Source organism: Sceloporus occidentalis, unplaced genomic scaffold (genome assembly GCF_023333645.1).
Source record: "Sceloporus occidentalis isolate IW3139 unplaced genomic scaffold, rSceOcc1.0.p SCAF_17, whole genome shotgun sequence".
NCBI classification, from domain to species: domain Eukaryota; kingdom Metazoa; phylum Chordata; class Lepidosauria; order Squamata; family Phrynosomatidae; genus Sceloporus; species Sceloporus occidentalis.
The window spans coordinates 8,087,442-8,110,506 of NW_028316997.1; the positions used below are offsets into that span (position 1 = coordinate 8,087,442).

Below are 23,065 nucleotides of genomic sequence, written 5' to 3' on the forward strand. Positions count from 1 at the left end.
TAAAACGCTTATCACGCACACAAACATGATGGAAATCATCACGAGAATTTAAGATAAAGTGAAAATGAGAGATTCCGTTTTTATTTTTCACGTCCGTAACACATCATCTCTTTGAACAGCTTAATTGTATGTTAAATGGAAATCAGCAGGATTTGTTTTATTCACTAAATTAGATGCTGCTGTTTTTGGAGTAATTTAAGTGTTTGCAGTCTTCACAATGCTGTATGAGGGGCCAAGCCTAGTGGGCTGCTCCATCAAGAATGGCATGGTTGGCCATGTGTAATATGATGAGATTTCTTGAATGCCATTTCATAGCTTGAACTATGCATGGTACAAGGGCAGCTTAACCCTTGCATTATATGCTGTCTGGGTTTGGGCCTTCATAGAGCATGGGGGAATTGTTTCAACGTAACACAACTCACTTACAAACTCATGGTTCAGGGCATAAATCCCACAGCAACTGCAATTTAACTTTTGAATAAAATAATGTACATTTATCTTTGATCTTTGCTTGTATTGAATTTCTGTCTGTGTTGCAGTACGGCACTCTCTGCGGTAGCTACCTTCTTTTATACGTATGTGAGCAGACAAGCCGTGACTGTACAAATAGGGCCAAGAAGCAATCCTACAAGTAATTGCTTCAAATTAACGAAAATACGATGAATTTGGTATTGCGGATGGGGGACACTGGTTCTAGAGTACTGATCCTAATATTCTGGTTTTATTTTCTTTGCAGTGAGCATGTTTCTGAACACATTAACCCCTAAATTCTATGTTGCTCTGACTGGCACGTCCTCCCTAATCTCGGGGCTGATATTGGTAAGTATGTTATTCCTACTACTACTTTTGTGAAAATCAAAACCAGTATTTGTAAACACACTATTTTCTATGTTGTTTAATGTTTATAACCTGCATAGTGCTGGTAAATATTTATAACTGTGTGTATATAATGTGTATATATATATTATATTTAAACAATATTTGGCTCTAACAAATATCAGCAAGTATGTGTTTATTGGTATTTAAGATACAGCCAAAATACTGTGTTTGCTAATGAGGCTGTTGGCAGTTATGGAATAGAACAGAAAGAGGCAGAAAAGGACTTGGGGGAATGCATGACTTGAGAATTGGTTTTAGAGTTCCAGTTTGGCAGCCGGTATAAGCCTATAATAATCCGGTATCCTTGTGAACTGTGATGGCAGTCTTTAGTAAAAGACTTAGATGCTTCGTAACGGTTTTCTTGACTGCCTAAAATAAAGGTGGATGTAGGTGATATGTCACAATAAAACTTAAATGAATCAACAAGGTGTTACAGTTTTATGTGTAAATTTGTGCAGGTCACCAAAAAAGAATACGCACTTTAACCTTTATAGTTTAACTTACATTACTTATTTGTTTAGAACTTGCTTTATCAACAACACCTTACTTTTATTTGTTTGTTGAAAAACAAATAGATATTTACATACTTTCAATGTTTGTTTTTTAAGGTGCATTCAGTAAAACATTTTACAAGAAAGTATTCATTAAGGACGTGTGTGTGTGTGTGTGTGTTGCACATGTTTCCAAGCAATGAGAAAGACGGATGCTTAATAGGGTCTCTGCGGCACTTCGCAGCCAAACAGGCAACTCCCCAAAGATAATCGCAGCTTGAGAATAATTCTTAAGGGATTTTCTTCCCCCTCTTTGTGGAGTTGCAATCAATAATTCTGTCGGAGACTTGATAATAAGGGATCGCTAAAAAAAGATCGGTATTTTACAGGATATCATATGACTAATGTGTGCAGATAAGGGAGTATTTTTAAGAATAACTATCTGTAATGCTTTTCTAACTAGACTCACGTCTTATGTGGCATATTAAACCATTTAAAAAAATATATATTGTCATTTTGTATTAAAAAGCATGCTAGGATTGTGGCTATTTTCTGCAGTTTTATTTCTCTTTAAGGATTGAAATCAATCTATGCTAGCTCATCGAGTCTTGTAACTCAAACCTAGATTTCATTTTGCCTCAAATATGAAAGGGGCTAAATGTGAGAATATCAGGATGCACCAATGCACAAGAATGATTTCATTCATTCGCTCATATTTGGGAATGTATTTGTAAGGTTATATTTAGTTTGTAAAGTGAACAGTTTGGCACATTGTGGAATACCTTTTGATGGTTTTTGGTCCTTTTTCTAATTCATCCATAGACTCTGTGTCACTGCAAAGCCAAGGAGTATATGTACACTACATGGTCTTGCACAACATGTGGACACTCATATATAAGATATTTAAAAGGTCTCTAGTTCCTAAAATTCTGTAAAGGTATACAATACCATTACTTCCCAGGTAGCCTGCTTTAGTCTGCAAATCTCTTTCCATCCTTGTTACATTCGTAGAAAGTTTGGTTGATATGAGTGCATGTTCCACAGCCTTAAAAAGTATATATAAATTATTTATAAATTCAATTGTATGAACAAAATAGATGTATTTTTATTATTGTTCAATGACATAATAGGCATTACACAAAATGTCCCAGGAGATCCCTATTGCCAAGCAAGGCCTCTAACCACACTCCATAAATAAATACATCACTCTTTGGCATTTGTGATGCTCGAATTTATGCTTTTGATGATGCCATGGTATTGATGCCGTCGTAATCTGTTTGTCATCTGGCTTTGTAAGAGCTTTTTCCAGAACCAATTTCACAAATTATGTAATTTTCTGTACTTTTTTCCATGTTGTGTGCTGAAATGGTTGTTATAGCAACGTGCCCTACTAAAGTGAGAAATATATGAAAATGACATATAATGTTCGGAACGTGCACTTCCATTTGGGACCTTTTTGACACATTGGTGCAGATACACCTGCCTGTTTACCATATATCATTATGGATTCATAATTTTGCTAATTTTATTCTGTCACATCCCTATGGCCTTTATAGAGCTCTACTGGCTATATCTAAAGTATGCACTTCAGTCAAAGGAAACCAACAACGCATGTGTCTCATTTCTTTAAAAAAAGAGTGCTTTTTCATTTGGGTTTATATATATTATTGGTATATAGCACCAGGTTCTACAGATCATACGTTGAGTCCGTGGAATGCAGAAGTTAATAGAGCTTTTTTTCTTTTCCAATATCACCAGAGACCTTTATCAAGAGTGCATGTATGTATGTGTTTGCGTATATGTATGTGTATATATATTTATGCATGCATGCATACATATATATTAGTTGATGGCAGGGATTGGGCAACACCGAGTTCAATGCTGAACCCATCTAAAAGAAGCAAATACTTACACAATACCCATCCACTGCTGGTACCCACTTGCACAAAAGCAGAGGTACCCAAGGGATGCAATATTCTCTCTGGAGTACTGTTTGGGTAATCAGTAGGCAAAATATGGGATGTTTCACAGATACTGGTGTCCCATAAACCAAGCAGCTGATGTGCATCGCTGTTACTTCACCCTGTAAACCACAGTAAGGTTCCACAACTTGTAATGTGCATTTTCTATTAACTTTTTTTTTTTTTAGATTAATCAAATTTATTGAATCTGTAATCTTGTAAGTGGCTTCAAAAATAGATTTGATTGAAAATGACTTATTTCTGTTTTGCAGATATTTGAGTGGTGGTATTTTCGGAAGTACGGAACGTCGTTCATTGAGCAAGTATCTGTGAGTCATTTGCGCCCTCTATTGGGAGGGGTTGACAATAACACTCCAAGCAACTCAAACACAAGTAATGGCGATACTGATTCCAGTCGACAAAGTGTTTCAGGTGGGTGTTTTTTAATTACTTTTTTTGAACTCTGTTTGTCTTTCCAATACTTACCTTTATTCTGGATATTTTGTATATTTTGACTATACACTCTATAGAATATAGATAGAATATACACTCTATGCAGGACATTATTATTTCTCAGCCAAGTAAAGCAGAACTGCATTCTGAACCTCTCAACACACAGACCGAGCAGAGAAGAACCATCTGTCCTCTCCAAAAGCCTGTCATTCTGTCCCACTAAACCTGTGGACAAGGTTACACTATGCAGCGACATGGAGGAATACTTCAGAAAACTCAGACTTACGGAATAAGGATAGAGAAGACACCAACACCACAGAGCAACATCACAATACCCGGGTTCCCACAAAAAGATCCACTTGGAGCCCAAAACCAGGCAGAAACCCTACACTGGACAGGTACATAGAGAGCTTCAGAAACAGAGCCACTGTGGAAATACTGGAGAAACGGGTAGACCCAACACCCAACCTGACACACAAAGAACATAAAGCCATTCAATCCCTGAAGGACAACCAGGATATTATTATTAAACCGGCGGACAAGGGGGGTGCTGTTGTCATTATGAACACCACTGACTATATACATGAGGCAAATAGACAACTGTCAGATGAAAGACACTATGTGAAGCTACAGGAGGATCCCACCAAGGAATGTACTAAACAACTCAATAGGATAATACAAAAACTGCCATACACCATTAAAGACCAGCTAAAACCACTAATACCTGAAGATCCAAAATTGGGCTCCTTCTACATTGGGCTAGCCAAAATACACAAAGAAGGCAACCCAGGGAGAACCATCATCTCAGGAATTGGTACACTGACAGAGAATATATCTGGCTGGATAGAAAACACCCTGCAACCACTAGTACAACAAACACCCAGCTTCCTTCAAGACACCACAGACCTCTTAAACAAACTGGCTGACCTGGGTCCACTCCCACATAACACTCTCCTGGCCACCATGGATGTTGAATCCCTATATACCAACATCCCACACAGAGATGGCATAGCAGCATGCCAGGAATACCTGAACCGACACAACATGGACACCGAATCGGTTACGCAGCTCATTCAATTTATACTTAACCACAACTATTTCAGGTTTGGACAGGACCTCTACATCCAAAAAACTGGGACTGCGATGGGTACTCGAATGGCGCCACAATACGCCAACCTCTTTATGGCAAAATTAGAAGAGGATTTCATATCCACCTGCCAAACAAAACCCCTGGTGTACCTTCGCTATATAGATGATATTCTAATCATCTGGACCGCCAGCAAAGAGGAACTTCTCACCTTCCACAAGAACTACAACGCATTTCACCCCACCATCAACCTCACAATCAGCCACTCACCCACAGAAATAAACTTCCTGGACACCACCATCAGCATTAAGAACAATACCATCCACACATCCCTGTATCGCAAACCAACAGACAGACCGACTTACCTTAAAAACAACAGCTTCCACCCTAAACATACAAAAAACTCTATCATATACAGCCAGGCCATAAGATACAACCGCATCTGTTCTGATACAGCAGATCACGACAAACAGCTCCAGAAACTAAGGGGAGACTTTATGAACCAGGGCTACAATGCCAGGATAATTGACAACCAGATACAGAAGGCCACCAACATTCCCAGAAAAAAATTACTAAAGTACAAAGAACATCGTACTGGAACCCGTGTGCCCCTGGTTGTCACTTACCACCCCCAGGTAGAAGCGCTACGCAAAATATCTAAAGAACTTCAAGCAACACTACACACCGATGACAGACTCAGGGAAATTTTTCCACAGCCTCCCCTACTTTCCTTCAGACAGCCCCCCAATCTTAAACAACTATTAACCAGGAGTGCCCTGAACAAGTCCACAAAAAATGGCACTTTCCCCTGCCTACAAGGAAGGTGTAAAACATGCGCACACATCCACACTGTGGACATGGTGCCTATACTAAATTCTAATACACTCCATAAGATCAGTGGTGCCTTCTCCTGCAAATATTCTAATGTGGTTTACCTTATTATGTGTGCAAAGTGTCCAACAGCCCTCTACGTGGGTGAAACAGGCCAGCCATTGCATAAAAGGTTTAATTCACACAGATTCAACATCAACAACAAGAGAGCAGAGACACCAGTGGGAGACCATTTTGGCCAAAATGGACATAGCATCAGTGACATCAGACTGGCTGTATTAACGGGACTGTTCAAAACTCAGAGGGAGAGAAAAATATGGGAGGTTAAATTAATACTTAAATTTAACTCTTTAAATGCTGGCCTCAACCTGGATAGGGAATTTGTATCCCATTATGACTTTGTAGATAACAAACCAGACATGCACACAACCCCATTAGAGTTGTGAATACCTCCTAACACCTCCTTTTATGACTCCAATCCACCTCTGATTTTAACACTATTGACTGATCAAAGAACCTTGTCTTAGACATTTTGATGTTATCTGCTTCCCAATTGTAACCATGCTATTTGACTGATACTTAAAGAGAGGTTTTTCACATTATTGTATAACATGCCTGATGAAGGGACCTGAGAGGTCTTGAAAGCTTGCAATCTATATTTACTCAGTTAGCCAATAAAGGTATCATTCAAACTCCACTTGTCTCCTATTATTATTTCTGTACTGTTATTTTCTCACTTATTAAGTGCAATATCATGCTTGAATGGTTCATTACCAAGGCTTTTAAAATCATATGAAAGAAAACAAATTACAGTAGCTTAGACAATTTAGTTCCTGGTCTTTGTCCTTAAATTGTGTCTGAACTACCTTTCCCATGCATGCAGCTATGCCACTTCTGCTGGAAGGCATTTCTACTTACCATTGTTTGCTATAAGTATTCATTTAACAATGCTTCAATCATGTTGAAGTAAACCAGTAGTACGGTATCTTCGGGCATTGTTGAAATTAACAATGGAAGATGAGCATCATATTTGCAGGGTGAGTAGGTAGGAGACAGGAGATAGCTGAAAACTTATATTTAGCTATGCAACCAGGTCTGCTACAGCCCTTCTTGCTGGAGAATCTCATTGAGGTTTGCCTTTTATAACATGATATTTGAAATAGTGTACTTTTCTACAAACTCCCTCTATATAGAATATACCTCAATGATTTTGGGAAATTACTATAGGCAAATATGAGGCAGATTTGATTTTTTTTTTATTATTATTTGAATAGGATACCCACAAAGGTGGGGGGGGGATAAAATGAGAATATTCCTGTGAATAAATGATAAAAGTGATGCTTTAAATTTATGTGGGTTCCCAAGATTACCAGAACTAAATATACATATCTAGGGCTGCAACAACGAATCGATAAAATCGATAATAATTGATTATGAAAATAGTTGTCAACGAATTTCATTATCGATTAGTTAAATCGATTTTTATCGATTATAAAACGAGGGTTTTTTCAGAGCAAACGCTCTGAAAAATACCCCTCATTATATAAAATCCGTTTCAGTGACTCACAGCAGCAGCTCCTACTTACCAGTCCCTCCCTGTAATCACTGTGACAACTGGCCCCGCCCCCTTCCTTCTCTAGAACCACATGGCTGTGACACTCATCTAACTGTAAGTATAAAATTAATATTTGGGCTGCTGAAAGTTAGGGGAGGTGGGGGTTAATTTAGGGGCAGTTATGGTTAATGGGGTGTTTAGGGGCAGCTATGGTTAATGGGGTGTTTAGGGTTAATTTAGGGGCAGTTATGGTTAATAGGGTGTTTAGGGTTAATTTAGGGGCAGCTATGGTTAATGGGGTGTTTAGGGTTAATTTAATGCTGAGAACTGAGGGTTAATTTAATTAATTTCATAAAGTTAACTAAACGTGCAGTTAGAGATAAAGGGGGGCAAACTAAGGGGAATCTAAATCCTGGGGGCAGTGAAGATTAACCCAGTATTTATTTATAAAAGTATGGTGTCAGCGTGCTGAGAACGAGTCTGTGACTCTGAGGGGACTATGAGATATCTGTGGGGTATAAGGCATATCTGGGGAGGACAGAGAGACATATCTGGGGGTATAAGGCATATACGGTATATAAGGCATATGTGGGGAGGGCAGTGTGGCATGTCTGGGGTGGACGGAGTGGTGTATCATGGGGTATAAGGCATATCTGAGGCCACAGTGGAGTGGCATATGTGGGGAGGGCAGCGTGGCATGTCTGAGGAGGACGGAGTGGTGTATCAGGGGGTATAAGGCGTATCAGGCACAGTGGCATATGTGGGAGGCAGCGTGGAGTGGCATATGTGGGATTAAATTATTTATTAAATTATTTTAAATAAATGAAAAATTTACATTCATTTTTTTATCCGATTAATCGAAAAAATAATCGGCCAACTAATCGATTATGAAAATAATCGTTAGTTGCAGCCCTATACATATCAGGTGGCCGTGGGACAGAGCATGTACAGGGATTCGATTGACAGAGATCTGGGGTGGTGGGGACAATTAAGTCCACCTTTGCTTCTTGTGGACACTGTATAACGTCTATTTTAGGCCTCTTGCTTTCCTTCTCAATGTGGTGGTACCTAGTTACATCTGTTTTTACAAATAAAAAAGATTTGTGTTTCCAAATCTCATGTAAATCATTACTGCCATTTTCCACACTTCAATATCTTCAAATTAAATGGTAATTGTTGCTTTTCTTCTTAACAGAATGTAAAGTCTGGCGAAATCCATTAAATCTGTTCAGAGGAGCGGAGTATAACAGGTAAGCTTTTTTTATTTTTATTTAACTGTAACAGTCATGTTTTTGTGCTTCGTAATAGTTACATGTCCTTCGCATAGTTTGTTGGTGTTTGTTGCATAGTTTCCTTCAATGTTTATTGGTGTCTTACTGAAAACAATTCCAAGGGAAATGTAACTTCACAATGAACTTGCTAGGGTTTGCCTATTCATAATACTTAAAGGTTACTGAGAAGACACTTAAGCTTTTGGGCAAACTCTCATTTCAGTGAATATCATCTCCTCTGTCATAAAAGTGGCGACATTGTCTTTGATTACTGACTAATTTGTAGCAGCTTTGTACCATGTTCTTCTGTGACGCTGCATGCTAAGTATAATAATGTGTTGTGCATCTCTACACACTCTAGTGTACTGTCATTTTAGTACTAACTAACATTCAGGCTGTTTCCGTATATTTATAGAACACCACCTGTGGACTTTTTTTCATTACAGATACACATGGGTGACAGGACGAGAACCCCTGACATATTATGATATGAATCTTTCAGCACAAGATCATCAAACATTCTTCATATGTGATACAGATCACATGCGGCCAGCAGATGCAAGTACGAAATAAACATATGATCTAAAGTCATTCTAAAATATTTTTGCTTCTGTCCACTTATTCGTTTCATGTCTCCTGCTTGATAATATAGTAGACATATATGCATGTATGTAAATAAACATCATGGATTTCTCCAATTACAAAAATGTCCCAGCACCTGAACCAGTGATGTTTATAGAACTATTGGCCCAAGGGCAACCCCAGCTTATTAGCTTTGATATATAGTAGCCAAGAACACACTTGGCAGACAGCATGTTCATTAGGCACTAACCATTCGTGGTTTCTCCTTTTTGTAATTGCATGTCTTCATGTGTGTTATTGTTAATGTTCACTTTCCCTATAGTGTAATAGCACTCTTAGACATTATTTGATTCTTGACACCCCCCCATCCTTGTAATGTTGGGTAATAAATATAGGTTTTGTATGTATTTTTGGTAGATGGCTTCCATGCCCCATAGACCAGCTGTGACATTTATTTCACTGTCTGAGGTTATCCAGCAAACCTTTTTATTCTGTATTGAGTCTTCTGATGTTTCCACTTATCAAAGGTGGTTTGCTAAGGAACCAGTGCCAGAATCATCTGATATATGGCTATGACAGAGTTCTAGAGAAAAGATATATAATTGGCTATTTTAATTCTCTTTGTTGCATATCAAATAAAGGCAGTTCAATTGATTTTCTATATGGGCCTGGATTATGCTGTGACCGAGTTGTGTGAGAACAATGCCCTCCCCATGAGTGAATATGCAGCAAAAGCAGGGTGGAGATTGACCCAAGCTATTGGGGACTGCTCCTTGAATTCATTATAAATCATGAAGGGCCAACCCCAGTGAGCTTTATGAACAGCTTGGCTGGCCTTGTATAACATATGTAGTGGGATGTATTAAAGTCTTCTTTACTCATTGCATTTTACATTATTAAGGGTCAAATAAGCCATTTGTATTCCAGTGTTGATGCTTCCTAATGAAAAGTGATGTAAATGAGCTAAAACCGCTACTTTCCTCTTAATTCTGCCTTTCCATTAGTGAATAAACCCCATTGTTTTGATCTGTTAAGTAGTGGATCCATGCTCCTATTTCATTAATGAACAAACCTTGTAGTTTTGATTTGCTACTGCAGTTATTTTAGCATTGGTATAAACCATTGATTACTAGAAGATCTATACTGAGGTAAAACAACACAAGTGAGCAGAAATGCAACCAACAAAAACAAAATGTTTTAAAAATACTTACCTTTATTATAAGACAGACTTGGGTAACAAAGAGTATATCATAGTATGTCATCAATTTGTTTTCAAACGGAAGAGCTCAGTGATTGCTTTTCAAAGCTAAATTATGGGCAAAACTCCCACTTCCCTTCAAAGTAAAGTACACTGTTGAAAATAATTGATAACCAGTGTCCCGCCCCAGAGGTAATTTTACTAGTGGCCTACCGTGATTAGCCCTTTAGGTTAAAAAAATTACTTTGGTTGTAAGTACATACCTTGCACCATTGCTAATGTAAATGATACAGAACCTTCCAGCAACGCTGTTGTTTACAGTAGCTTGGATACCATGACGATTCGGCACCCTCAGGTAGTGATTTTCCTTTCATTTTGAAACTGTACATTTATGAGCGTGAACAAAAATCAGGGTCAGACTTTATGGTTGGAACCTGTACTTAGTCATGGACTATTGTATGTCAGATTTTCTAGGCAGTCAAGGTGAAAATTCTTAATACACTCACTCAAGGTTGCTTGGTATCCTCAAGTATATATAGTTTATACCGCAAATGTTGTTTACAAAGAGTTTCTTGATATGTAAGAATTTACATTCCCGTGTACTGTCTGGGGTATTATTTAGTAAAACAGTAGAGAAAGTAGGGTTTTATAGTTTGATTGCTGTTACATTATTTTCAAGCGACCCTTTACAGACCCATACCCTAATTATCGTTTCTCTGTATTAAACAGTAATGCAAAAGGCCTGGAGAGAAAGAAACCCACAAGCCAGGATTTCTGCTGCTCATGAAGCTTTAGAATTGAATGAGTAAGTAGCCATATTTAAATGCACTATGTTTGTATTGTTTTCAGGATGGCAGAACTGAATATTATACATGTGTACAGTAGAGAATGTTTTATGCAGATCTTTTTGGAACTGCCGCAGCATAAACGGCAGACAGTAAAGTGCTGCTAGCTCTGCAGGTTTTGAAGACAAAAGGTGGTTGATTTGATTTAGATTTTTTTTTGTTCTGTTCACTCACTTTTGCATTTTGTTAAATGATAAAAACAAAATTTTAACATGTCTATTTTTTAAAGCATTCTTACTTTACAGCATGTTTCATACCTGTGTGTGTGTATGCAAATACACTTTATGAACAAAAGAATTGGGACACCTGACCATTACACCAACAGGGACTATTATGACGTTGCATTCTAATTACATAGGCATTAATATGTAGTTGGTCCCCCCCCCCCTTTTTTTTGCAGCTATAACAGCTTCCGCTCTTATGGGAAGGCTTTTCACAAGATTCTGGAGTATTTCTGTGGAAATTTTTGCCCATTCATCCAGTAGAGCATTTGCAAGCCAGGCCTTCTCATCCAACATCAGTGCCTGAACTCACCATCTCTGTTCCATAGGTGTTCAATGGGGTTGAAGTCATGGCGGTGTGCAGTCAAGTCCTTCCACACCAAACTCATCCAACCATGTCTTTATGGACCTTGCTTTGTGGACTGGGGCATAGTCATACTGGAATAGAAACGAGCCTTCCCCAAACGGTTCCCACAAAGTTGGAAGCATTGCATTGTCGGCATTCCAAGACATTTTGGACAATGCTATGCTTACAACTTTGTCGGAGTAACTTGGGGAAGGTCCTTTATATTCCAGCATGACTGTATTAGAAGATTTCTAAATATCTTGATGTGCATTAGGCATGATTTTATTTATTTGGAGGAAACGGAGAGAGGAATTCATATGTAGAATACTCAACGTTCTTAACAGAGTATATTCACTGTCCTAATTTTTACATCAACAAAATATATTAATCATAAAATATTACAAAAGCTAAAGACTATACGTTTTTCATTTGCTGGAAGCACTGTTTGCAATACCTTTTTAGAGGTGACCTCCACAGTGTACTGAATCTATAAAATCCTAACCAAAAAAGAACCATTATTTCAAAGTAGCTTTTTGCCCCAAAATATTGGGACAGTGAGCAAGATTTTCTTTGTTTCAAAATGGTTTGTATCTAATTTTCATCGAAATTGCTCCTTATGTTGCGTACCTCCAAAACATTAATTGTGTTGATTTTATCAGCTGATCTTCTTGTTGATTTTGTCCTTCATTGACAGATGTGCCACTGCATTTATTCTTCTGGCAGAGGAAGAAGCAACAACTATTGTTGAAGCGGAAAAGCTGTTTAAGCAGGCGTTAAAGGCCGGGGAAGGCTGTTACAGGCGTAGCCAACAACTTCAGCACCATGGAACGCAGTATGAAGCACAGCACAGTAAGTGGCACATGTATGAGCATGTAGGCTTAACTAGCGAGTGAGTGCGTGCAAGTGCAAAAAAACCTATTATTCACTTACTGACAAATGAGACAATATTTGAAAATGTCTAAATATTACTCTTAATGTGCATTAAGCATGATTTGTATCTGTTGTAGCACCCAGTAAAGAAAATAAGTTGTGTACACTACTCATTGAGACAGAATTTACTTGCCTTTGCAATTTTTGTTTTTTTATCTGTCCTTTTTGATTACGTTGTTTGTTTTGGCAGGACGAGACACCAATGTACTTGTGTACATTAAAAGAAGATTGGCAATGTGTGCCCGGAAGCTGGGCAGGACGAGAGAAGCAGTGAAAATGATGAGAGATGTGAGTGTGCCAAGCATATCATAAATGTCTTCTTTCTGTATTCTGTTTTCACAAATCAGTTGTTTCTGTATTGTATATGCACCCTACATAATGCATAGTTCAATCGGTGAAGACGCTGGTAAAAATACACCATAAAAGTGTACACCATAGAAAAGCAGTGCCTGTGGCAATTCCAAAATATACCCATGGTAAGCTTGTGGTTGGCTCTATGGCTATAAAAACAGATCACGCCTTACCTATCCACCACCCCCAAGCTAGTGGTTGTGTTGGTGTTATCCTGTCTCATAACCTGAGTGATTTGTGTTGCCACAGAGTGACACAAATGGTCAGATATAGGCAAAGCAATACCTAAAGTAAACTGAAATCTAGAGGTTATTGATTTTAATATGCATGACCTATGAGTCGGGGCTGTTCTGTGTGTACATCACCTGAGACTCTGCAGCTTCTGTTTAACATGGATCAACTGGCTTGCATTATACTGTTTTGATTTGGACCGTTGGCATTCTGAATTTTGGTGCACAAAAACCCCTTTAACTGCAAAAGAGACCCCAAACAAACTGCACCATAGAATACTGTTGGTACTGGTTATTAAATCCCTCTGTAACTGTATATGTAAACTTTTATGTATGATAAGAAATTAAGATAAATGTATTGTAGGGTAGTACCGTGTGGTTTTGTTTCCTTGCCAAATCATCCCATGCATAATTCTAAACTTCATTTGGCTTTTTCAAACATGAGAAGCCATTGCAATTAGAAGAAAGCCATGATACGAGAGAAGAAATATAGTAGCTTCGATATAATGGGATAGTCTTAGTGAAAGAGCTGTGACATGTGTTGATACCAGGTTGTGGGTTTTAAGAGGATACGGTATATCCTTCTCTAAATAGGTGTTTTAGTGAGTGTGTTAAAGTTTTACAGTATTGCGAGAATGAGAATGAGAATTCCAGGTGATCGGGACAGCATACAGTGTTGAGGGTTCTGTAGGTCAGGAGTTTAAATTTGGTTGTGGAGCCGCCTGCAAACATTCTGATGGGCTATCACAAGGGAATGGATTAGTATTTTAATAGTGTAATGTGTAAGGAAAGAACACATTTAAGATGCAACGTGTGGTTTTTCTCATTTTACAATCATTAAGCACAAATATACCTTAAGTGTTTGTCCCGGTATGTCTAGATATTGCCGTGGTGTTGTGTCCTGTAAGGTGATTCTCCATTTGAGTAGAACCTCCTTCTTAATAGCTCTGTTCTTTGTCCCATTTGCTCCAGTTAATGAAGGAATTCCCACTGCTGAGTATGTTTAATATTCATGAGAACTTGTTAGAAGCACTGTTGGAACTCCAAGCATATGCAGATGTACAAGCAGTTTTAGCAAAGTACGATGGTAAGTGCGTTTCTTTTTGTTTCTTAAAAATATTCAGTTCTCCTAAAATACTTTAAGCTTATCTAATTTAAATCCCCCTTATTGCATCAACACCTTATTTACAGTTACTGAAACACAAAGTGCTGGTTAAAGTACATCCTTTCTTCTAAATTATTTAATATCTAAATGAATTATTATTATACAACAAAAGTGCGTGTATGAAAATATAAATGCTGGACCCACAAGTTTGTAGGGCAGTTGTAGAATGAAATCAGTATAAAATAATTTCGGCAAACAAACCATTTATAGCATTTATATTTTCATACACGCTCTTTTTTTGTTGTAAAATATGTAGGAACTACCATTTGTAACATCACATGATTTCAAATAATTTATTTAAGATATATCTAATAATAACTTTTAGAAAGGAACTGTTTGTGCTTAACTACATCCGTGAATAAAAAGTGCAGGGTTTTTGTACCATTATAAGGACATAGAACACCCGTTCCACAGTTGTCTTCTTCTGGGGCCACACTATCAGAAGGGATATGTTGCTCCTTCTTTCCCTTGCCGGCAAAACTCATGGAGGGCCAGTTCTTGGTGCCCTTACAAAGTGGGAAACCTGAAGTCTTAAAGGGCACATGGGGAGCCAAAAGGTCAATCTACATTTTCAACAGAATAGCTGAGTTTGCAAGGACCTGGCTCTAGTGTGTAATTTCTAGTGCATGCATTGGGGAATAATTGCAATGAAGAAAGTGCCACTTTTGCCCTAAACAGTGCCATTACAGGCCAAGTCAATGGTTAGTATTAAAAAAATAAATAAATATATATATATATATATATATATATATATATATCCATCACAAGTCAGCCATAGGCTGGGCCAGTTTGAAAAAAACAAAAACATGCAAAAAGAAGGATAAAAGTGGTTTTGTGATGCTTATCCGCCCAATCAGCCAGTGAATGCTCAAGTGTACCCCTCACCCCGAACACCACAATGAGCGCCCAGGTTGACTTACTTGAGCTGAACCAAAAGATGCTCTACCTGTTCGTAAAGCAATTTCTAAAGCTAACGTGATAATAGTAGGATTTCAATTTCATTTTTACTGTGTAAAACGAGTGTGGAAATTAGTTTGATAATCCCAGTGTATCTTAAAATATAAATCAGAGTAATTTTTGAAACAAACATTAAATTAAAATGTTATGTGTTTTTTTTTGTTCTATGTGACTATATAACTATGTTCAATGTAACGTAAATTATAGGGAATAGTAACCATTTCCTTAAAGGGAAGGTAACTCAAATTAAATTTAAATGGCAACTATTGTTAAAAAGTTATTGCCACAGGAGATTCGTTTTTTTTTTTTTCTTTCAAATTGCCTAATGCAGGGGTGTCCAAGTTTTTTCTGCAGTGGGCCACTTCATCAGAATTGTATAGGTGCGCGGGCCGCACTCATTTTTCACTGTGTGAAAATATGGCCTTTAATAAGATATGCAGATTAAAATAAAGTAAATGACACAAAACCTTTACTTTTTCTCTCACTGATTTCTGGGCCTAGAAAGTTTTGTGACTACAAATTCAGGATTCTGGATAAGTTAAAATGAAATAGTTCTATTTATTTTAGGGATACACCTAAATGAAAATTCTGGACCAAAACTGAAAATTCAGGGTTCACTTAGCCGAAACTGAAAATGACCCCCCACACACTTTTAATAAAAGTAAGTTGCACACCAAAATTGTACAAAAAAATTATATATTATGATTGTTAACAGCAATCTCAGGCATACCCAGATTCCGGTATGTACTGGTTGGCTGGGCATTGTACCAGTAATTTTTGTCCAATTTTAGTGTGTAACCACACTTTTATTAAAAGTAACACACCACAATTGGACAGAAAAAATCAACAATATGACTTGGCATGATAGGAGTGTGATTGCTAACAGCAAACACACTCTTTTTATACCCAGGCAACCAGTAAATGCTGGAACCTAGGCATAATGGGACTGTGATTGCTGTTAGCAGATTGCTGTTAGCAATCACACTCCTATCATGCCAAGTCAGCCAGTATATGCTGGTACAGGGTGGCTGTAAGTGCAGACCCCATACTGCTGGCAGCATCAATACACAAGGGGGGGGCAGCTAGCCAGGTTTCAGCATGTACTGGCTGACTTAGCATGATAGGAGTGTGATTGCTAACAGCAATCACAGTCCCATCATGCCTAGGTTCCAGCACTTACACATCCATGCTATCACACACACACTCATTCATTCATATACTCATTCATTCACACATTCATTCCCTCACAGGCATACTCATTCAAACAACCTCCCCCACCCCCTTACCTACTACAGCTCTCGATGCCGCTCACAGACTTCAGCAGGGGGCGCGGCCTCCCTCGTTCTCCCCACAGAGGAGGCAGGACTGAAGCAGAGAATAGACCCTCCCACAAGTAAGCGGCAGGGCTTGTGATCCTGGCTGCCGATCTAAAGAAACCAAAAACCTAATTATAGAAAAAACACAAAAAATGATAAAATATGGAGTTGTTAATCTACATTCGACAAGAAAAATATATTTTCTTTCAAATATGTCAACAGATTAAATGGAGTGCCAGAACTTGAATTCTCAAACACCATAATGAAACCCAAGTTTCCTTTAATAACTTTTAATAGTGTTATCCTTAAAAGATAAAGAGAAACAAAGTGCCACCTGATGCATTTCCTTGAAGAAGTTGGCCATTCTGCCGGCAAAGAGCACACTGGGTTAATGTCATAAGTTTGTTGCTGGGTGAATTGGGATCAATAATCTTACTTTTTTAGCAAAATATGCTTTTTACTGTATTTATCCGCCATTCCTTTTTGTGACCTATAATGTGAACAATTCAATTGCAAAACAAGCTGAAATCTTTGAGGGGGAAACAAATTGTTTGTCGGCTGTGCGGCACTGCCATGGATCTGAAAGACGCCTCTATTATAAGACGAGGTCCTTTTTTTTTTTATCTTTTATGGTTAATACTATTAAAATTATATTTTACATTTGTTTCTAAAGAAAATATACACCCTTTTGGTGAATGACTTGGAATGTATTCATAATTGAAGTAGTTAAATCAGACTTCCAATGATAGTACCTTAACTATTCAATAAAATGAAATAATAATGGGATTAAAGGCAAAAAGGTTAATTTTGAAATATAAATTATCTTTGGGAACACTGCCAGGCACAAATAGAAACTGGGGTCACGTGAAATCAGGGACATCGGGTTCCCCTGCCATAATCTCCTCCTGTATACCATTGTTATCTTTCTTTTTCTTTTTTACAGATATAAGTTTGCCAAAATCTGCCACAATATGCTATACAGCTGCCCTACTCAAAGCAAGAGCAGTATCCGACAAGTAAGTGGAATAAGGTGTCTCATCTCAAACACTGTACAAAACACAAGATGTTAGTGTCTCTCTTGACGTGGTCTTGTGCTTAATCATTTGTACCAAATTTCAGCCGGGTCTTTGGCTGTTTTTGTAATTTCTCATTCAAATGGGAATACATCTTATCATTTTTTTTTTCTTTTTGATATAATAAGTGTGTTTGTTTTGGTCAGTTCTACACAGAATATGCAGTGGTGAGTCTCAGGCCTGACCATTACATATTGCTGCTAAATGGGTGCGAGCATTTATATCAACAAGATGAACTTTGAGTCCTTCAGACTTACAGGCTGGTGGCCCTATGGTATACGTCCTGACAATTAGATGTATTTGGGCAGGCACCTTTTACTTCTACCATGAAAAGGTAGAGGGTGGCTTCAACTGGATCTCCCTGCCCTTTTGTGTTTTTAATATTGCAGAGTTTACACAAACGACCGATACATAAACACAAATAAACATGTTTCTTATAGACACAATGTTTATAAAATGTCTAGATATGTTTAAAATATCCATACATTTCAGACTCTGTTCTTTCCCACCATGTTATTATGAGAATGTGTGTGTTGATTCAGGTTGAGTAGGAGAAAGCTGTAGAAAGCAGGTCCTCCTATAAATCTAGTGAAGAAAGGAAGCTTTAGCTAGTTTCTCCCTTTGGTAAGACAGCATGCTGTTTAACGTGTGCTCTCTTGAAAGTACAAGTAATTTTCTTTTTTTTTTTTTTTTTTTTTTTATTATTCTTTTTGTCCTGTAGGTCGCCAGTACCTACTGCAACATCTTTCCTCCCTACACAGCGACTCCAGCTTGGGAGGGCAGGGCAATGGTTGTCACAGCTTTCCCTGTGGTGTCTGCCTGCCAAGTACAGCTATGGAGTTAGCCGTGAGGTGTGAGGTGAGAAAGATTGCATGGTCTGGTTTATTATATCCCAAATAGTGCTTCAGAAGTTTGCCCAACACCCATGAGTGCTTATAAGATTCTGGCTCGACTCTACATTAGATGTAGATAAGCGATTTCTGCGCATCCTATTCCTTGTAATTAAACAAGATGATGTGATATGTTCTCCAACTCATTGATTTTTCAAAGCTTGTCCTTAGAATCTATTAGCAGTGTAGGCTTTCAGAATCCAATCCCTTTAAAGATCAAAAATAGCTGTTCTATTAGCTCAGGGTGATCGATCTGGTGGATTGATGGATCATGAGTGATTGATAAGATGCTGGCACCACACACCACAGACATTTCTGAGCATTATATTTCCTGTAACTCCCCAAAAATGGGTAGAATATGGTCTCCAACTCATTGATTATTATTTTTTTGATTTTTGTTTAAATTGTGATCTATTAGCAGTGCAGACTTTCAGGATTCCATCAAATCAAAGGCAACAGTTCTATTAGCTCAGGGAGATCAATCTGGAGGATTGATCCACACCTGTGCAAACATGAGGAGATCATGAAAACTTGATTAGTTGGAGAATCCTCTGGAAAGACTTTGAAGCCTATGGACAAAAATGTCTATCTTTTATGCATCTCTGTATTTTCTAATATATCTCACTGTAGAGTGGTAAACGTTATGTAAAAACTCATGAAAAGACTGACTCTCTTCTTAAAAAGCATCTACTTGTATTGTATTATTCACATATTATGTAGTTTGAGTATTTATTTGACCTTCAATATTCTTGCATTTTCAGATTTTCTCCGGAAGCTGCATCGCGGCGTGGGCTCAGTACAGCAGAAATGAATGCTGTAGAGGCCATTCACAGAGCAGTAGAATTTAATCCACATGTGCCAAAAGTACGTCTAAATATTGCATTGTGTCTGACTCCTGCATACTTCCCATGGAATGGTTTATTGGTATCGAACTATTGCAACTGGAATAGTCCAGTCAGGGGCGTACCTAGAGTATTTGGCACCTGGGGCGGATCCTGTATGTGGCACCCCCCCACACACACACACACTTTAAAACTGCATAGCTTCTACTGTTATATACCGGCGCAGACACTGAAGGTGGTACAGCATAACACTTACTTTTATCATTATATACTGAGGCAGACATTGACGGTGGTACAGCATAACACCTATCACTATATACTGAGGCAGACAATGACGGTGGTACAACATAACACCTATCACTATATACTGAGGCACACATTGACGGTGGTACAGCGTAATCCCTATCACTATACATTGAGCCAGACATTGACAATAGTGCAGCATAACTCATATCACTATATACTAAACCAAACATTGATGTGGTGTAGGCCTACCACTTCATTAGTAGTAGGGATGCACCGAAACGAATTCTGGACTGAAACCGAAAATGCAGCATTTTCCTGGCCGAAACCGAATATGACCCCCCACACACCATAAAAAAAAAAAATCTAACACTTTTATTTAAAGTAAGTAACACACCAAAATAGGACAAAACAATTAAATAACAACATTAATACATATATATATATATATGATTGCTAACAGCAATCACATTCCTATCATGCCCAGGCATACCCAGATTCCAGGATGTACTCGCAGACTTGGCATGATAGGAGTATGATTGCCCTATCTACCCCTTCTCACTCCCTTTTGTCCTACCTACCCCTTCTCACTCCCTATCTACCCCCTATCCCCCCCGTCTCACTCCCTTCTCCCTATCTACCCTCTCCCCCTTTGAAGTTCACTTACCTTTCAGGAGTCCTGCGGTGGGGGTGCAAGGCCTCTGTCTCCCAGCTCTGCCACTGTATGGAACAGTATAGAGTGATGGGAGTTATGATGTACTAGAGCATAATTATATAATGAAAAATACATTGGTAATGGTACAGCATAACACCCATCACTCGCACACACACACCAATCCGCACACACACACACACCAATCCACACACACACACCAATCCACACACACACTAATCCACACATATACCAATCCACTCTCACTCACTGAATGCTTTCCTACCTTTCCTCTTTTCTCCTTACAGCTTCTTTTCCTCCTCTTCGCTCCTCTTCTTCAGTTCTTCTGTCTTCTTCCGGTTCAGTGGGCGGGGCTTCAGTGTTGCTGCGTGGATCGCAAGGGAGCGATATCGGAGGTCTTTAACAGACCTCCGGCTCCCTTGAGGGATTTTAAGCCGGGTTCAACCCTTGAACCCGGCTTAAAATCCCTCAAGGGAGCCGGAGGTCTGTTAAAGACCTCCGATACCGCTCCCTTGCGAGCCTGCTCCTCCAGCGGCGGACATTACTGTCCGTCTCTGGAGGGGTGCCGGCAAGTTGGCACCCCCCTGATGAGCGGCACCCGGTGCGGACCGCCCCCCGCTAGGTACTCTACTGAGTCCAGTGCTTATAGGAAATTGACAGGTTATTATCTCCAACTGTAGAGGTAGAGTTGTGGTTTCAAATATGCAACTTCACTGTTCACTATGAAGGGCCCACTGCAGTGAGATTATGCCGCAGAAAGAGCTGGCCCTGTGTAGTGCATAGTTAAATCAGTGAGGTTTTTTTTTTTCTGTCTCCTGACCCACGGAATTAAAAATTTGCTGGAAAACATGCCAGTTTTAGCCCTTTGGAAAGTTAATACTTTTAATCAATTGTACACACCAGGGTGTTCAGCTTTTCTGTCATTCTATGCCTTCTATTGTCTGTTACAGTATCTTCTAGAAATGAAAAGTTTGATACTGCCTCCTGAACACATCCTGAAGAGAGGAGACAGTGAAGCAATTGCATATGCTTTCTTCCACCTTCAACACTGGAAAAGGGTCGAGGGAGCATTAAATCTCTTACATTGTACGTGGGAAGGGAGTAAGTAATTCTTTTTACCTAGAAACCTGTCCTAGGGAGTAATGTTGCTAATTGGACCAGAGGTAATCTAGTCTTGATATGCCTCCGCCAAGACATGTTTACTTCGCCCAAGTCAGTATGGAGAAAACCTGGTCTTTGCCTTTGAATGGGCCATCTGTGCTCAAGTGGTGAGAATCCTGTATTATTATGATGCCTCTGACCTGATGTAGTCTTTATTCAACTCGTGCTATATTTCCAGAAAAAATGGTGCTTCTAGATGTGTGCAAACCCCTTATCAATTTAAGGATGCTGTCATGCCACAAGGTCCTTAAATCTTGTCTCATTGCTTTAACACCAAGTATTGGCTTGGTTCACAAAACCTGGCCCCTTCACCCAAAATCTGGGTTTAAATAGCAGAAAAGTCATGACGTGATAAAATCCAGATCAAAAATTAGAATTTTTTTTTCCTGTGATTTCCCGAAGCAAGCCATTTTATTTATCGGTTTTAGGTACAACATTCCTGGGTAAAAATACCAGCTTTGCTTGATTATAAGACAAAGTTCTTTTCAGAAAAAATTGATCGGAAAAAAAGGACCTTGTCCTATAATAGAGGCGTCTTTCAGATCCATGGCAGCGCTGCACAGCCTACTAAAACACAGAGATCGGTGGCAACGCGGCTTTCCTGGAAATATCCAGGAAAGATGGAGAAAAACAAAAGCTGCTGAATGGTCCGATTGCTGCGGTAGCCAGTCACAGCAATGGGCCGTGAAAAAATGACAGGCCAGTCTTGTTTACTGAGTTGTTTAAAATTCTTACTGACACACTCTTTGATCTTGTGTCAGAGAGAGATACTGTGTCATTATTTTTCACATCCTTTATTGTAAACAAATGGTTAAGTCACTAAAAAAAAATGGTCTCAAAAGAAACTCCTAACTCACCTTAGAGAAGGGACCTCACAGGTTTTTAAAGCTTATGAAGCTCAATGCGCTCTAGTAAAAGGTTGTTAAAAAATCTTCTTTTGACCATTTTTTCTAGTACCAACATCCATTTTTGTACTATAGGCTGCAGTACTCGGGATTGGCCACTTGATGGGACATTTACACCTCTCTGGAAGACTTTTTTTTCCTTTTCACTTTGCAGGATGTGTTGCCTCTACCACACTCCTAATGTTGCCATTATGTTTGTCCTCTATATGCAGAGATTGCAATTTTTAATATAATATCATTGAATTAGATCTGAATTTATATTTTGTGATTGCAACCCATTAAGCACTTATGAAGTATTGAAAAGGTGTTTGTATAGGTTAAAAAGGAGGCGTTTAGTCAGGATGGCAATTCTGTTTAAGTTTCACATTTAGCACCATGTGGGCGGCCGGCCTTGCCTCTCATCGTGTGCCTCTATGGCTAGCCCCAAATATGCTGCTTGCTGCATATTTATAAGCACATATATACACAATTTAATTCCTTGTGTGCATAACCACACACCAATTCATCTGTCATTTTAATTTTTGTTTTAGTTGGGTACATTAGCAAAGCTTGTACGGTGCTAATCCCTTCAACTGAATTGGTTCCAAGAATTGCTGTTTAACTATGACG

The 23,065-nt window shown here is 38.7% G+C and overlaps 1 protein-coding gene across 1 annotated transcript in view; it reads left to right on the forward strand.

Annotated features, from left to right (window-relative positions):
- LOC149302801 (suppressor of tumorigenicity 7 protein homolog) overlaps positions 1-23,065 on the forward strand; it is a 62,426-nt gene that overhangs the window by 30,542 nt on the left and 8,819 nt on the right. The window contains exons 2-12 of the mRNA XM_089481939.1: positions 737-819; positions 3,604-3,763; positions 8,453-8,507; positions 8,975-9,090; positions 11,038-11,113; positions 12,415-12,569; positions 12,841-12,938; positions 14,204-14,318; positions 17,613-17,685; positions 19,394-19,496; positions 21,341-21,491. Coding sequence (XP_089338065.1) covers positions 737-819; positions 3,604-3,763; positions 8,453-8,507; positions 8,975-9,090; positions 11,038-11,113; positions 12,415-12,569; positions 12,841-12,938; positions 14,204-14,318; positions 17,613-17,685; positions 19,394-19,496; positions 21,341-21,491 — 1,185 coding nt within the window. The remainder of the gene's footprint in view (positions 1-736; positions 820-3,603; positions 3,764-8,452; positions 8,508-8,974; positions 9,091-11,037; positions 11,114-12,414; positions 12,570-12,840; positions 12,939-14,203; positions 14,319-17,612; positions 17,686-19,393; positions 19,497-21,340; positions 21,492-23,065) is intronic.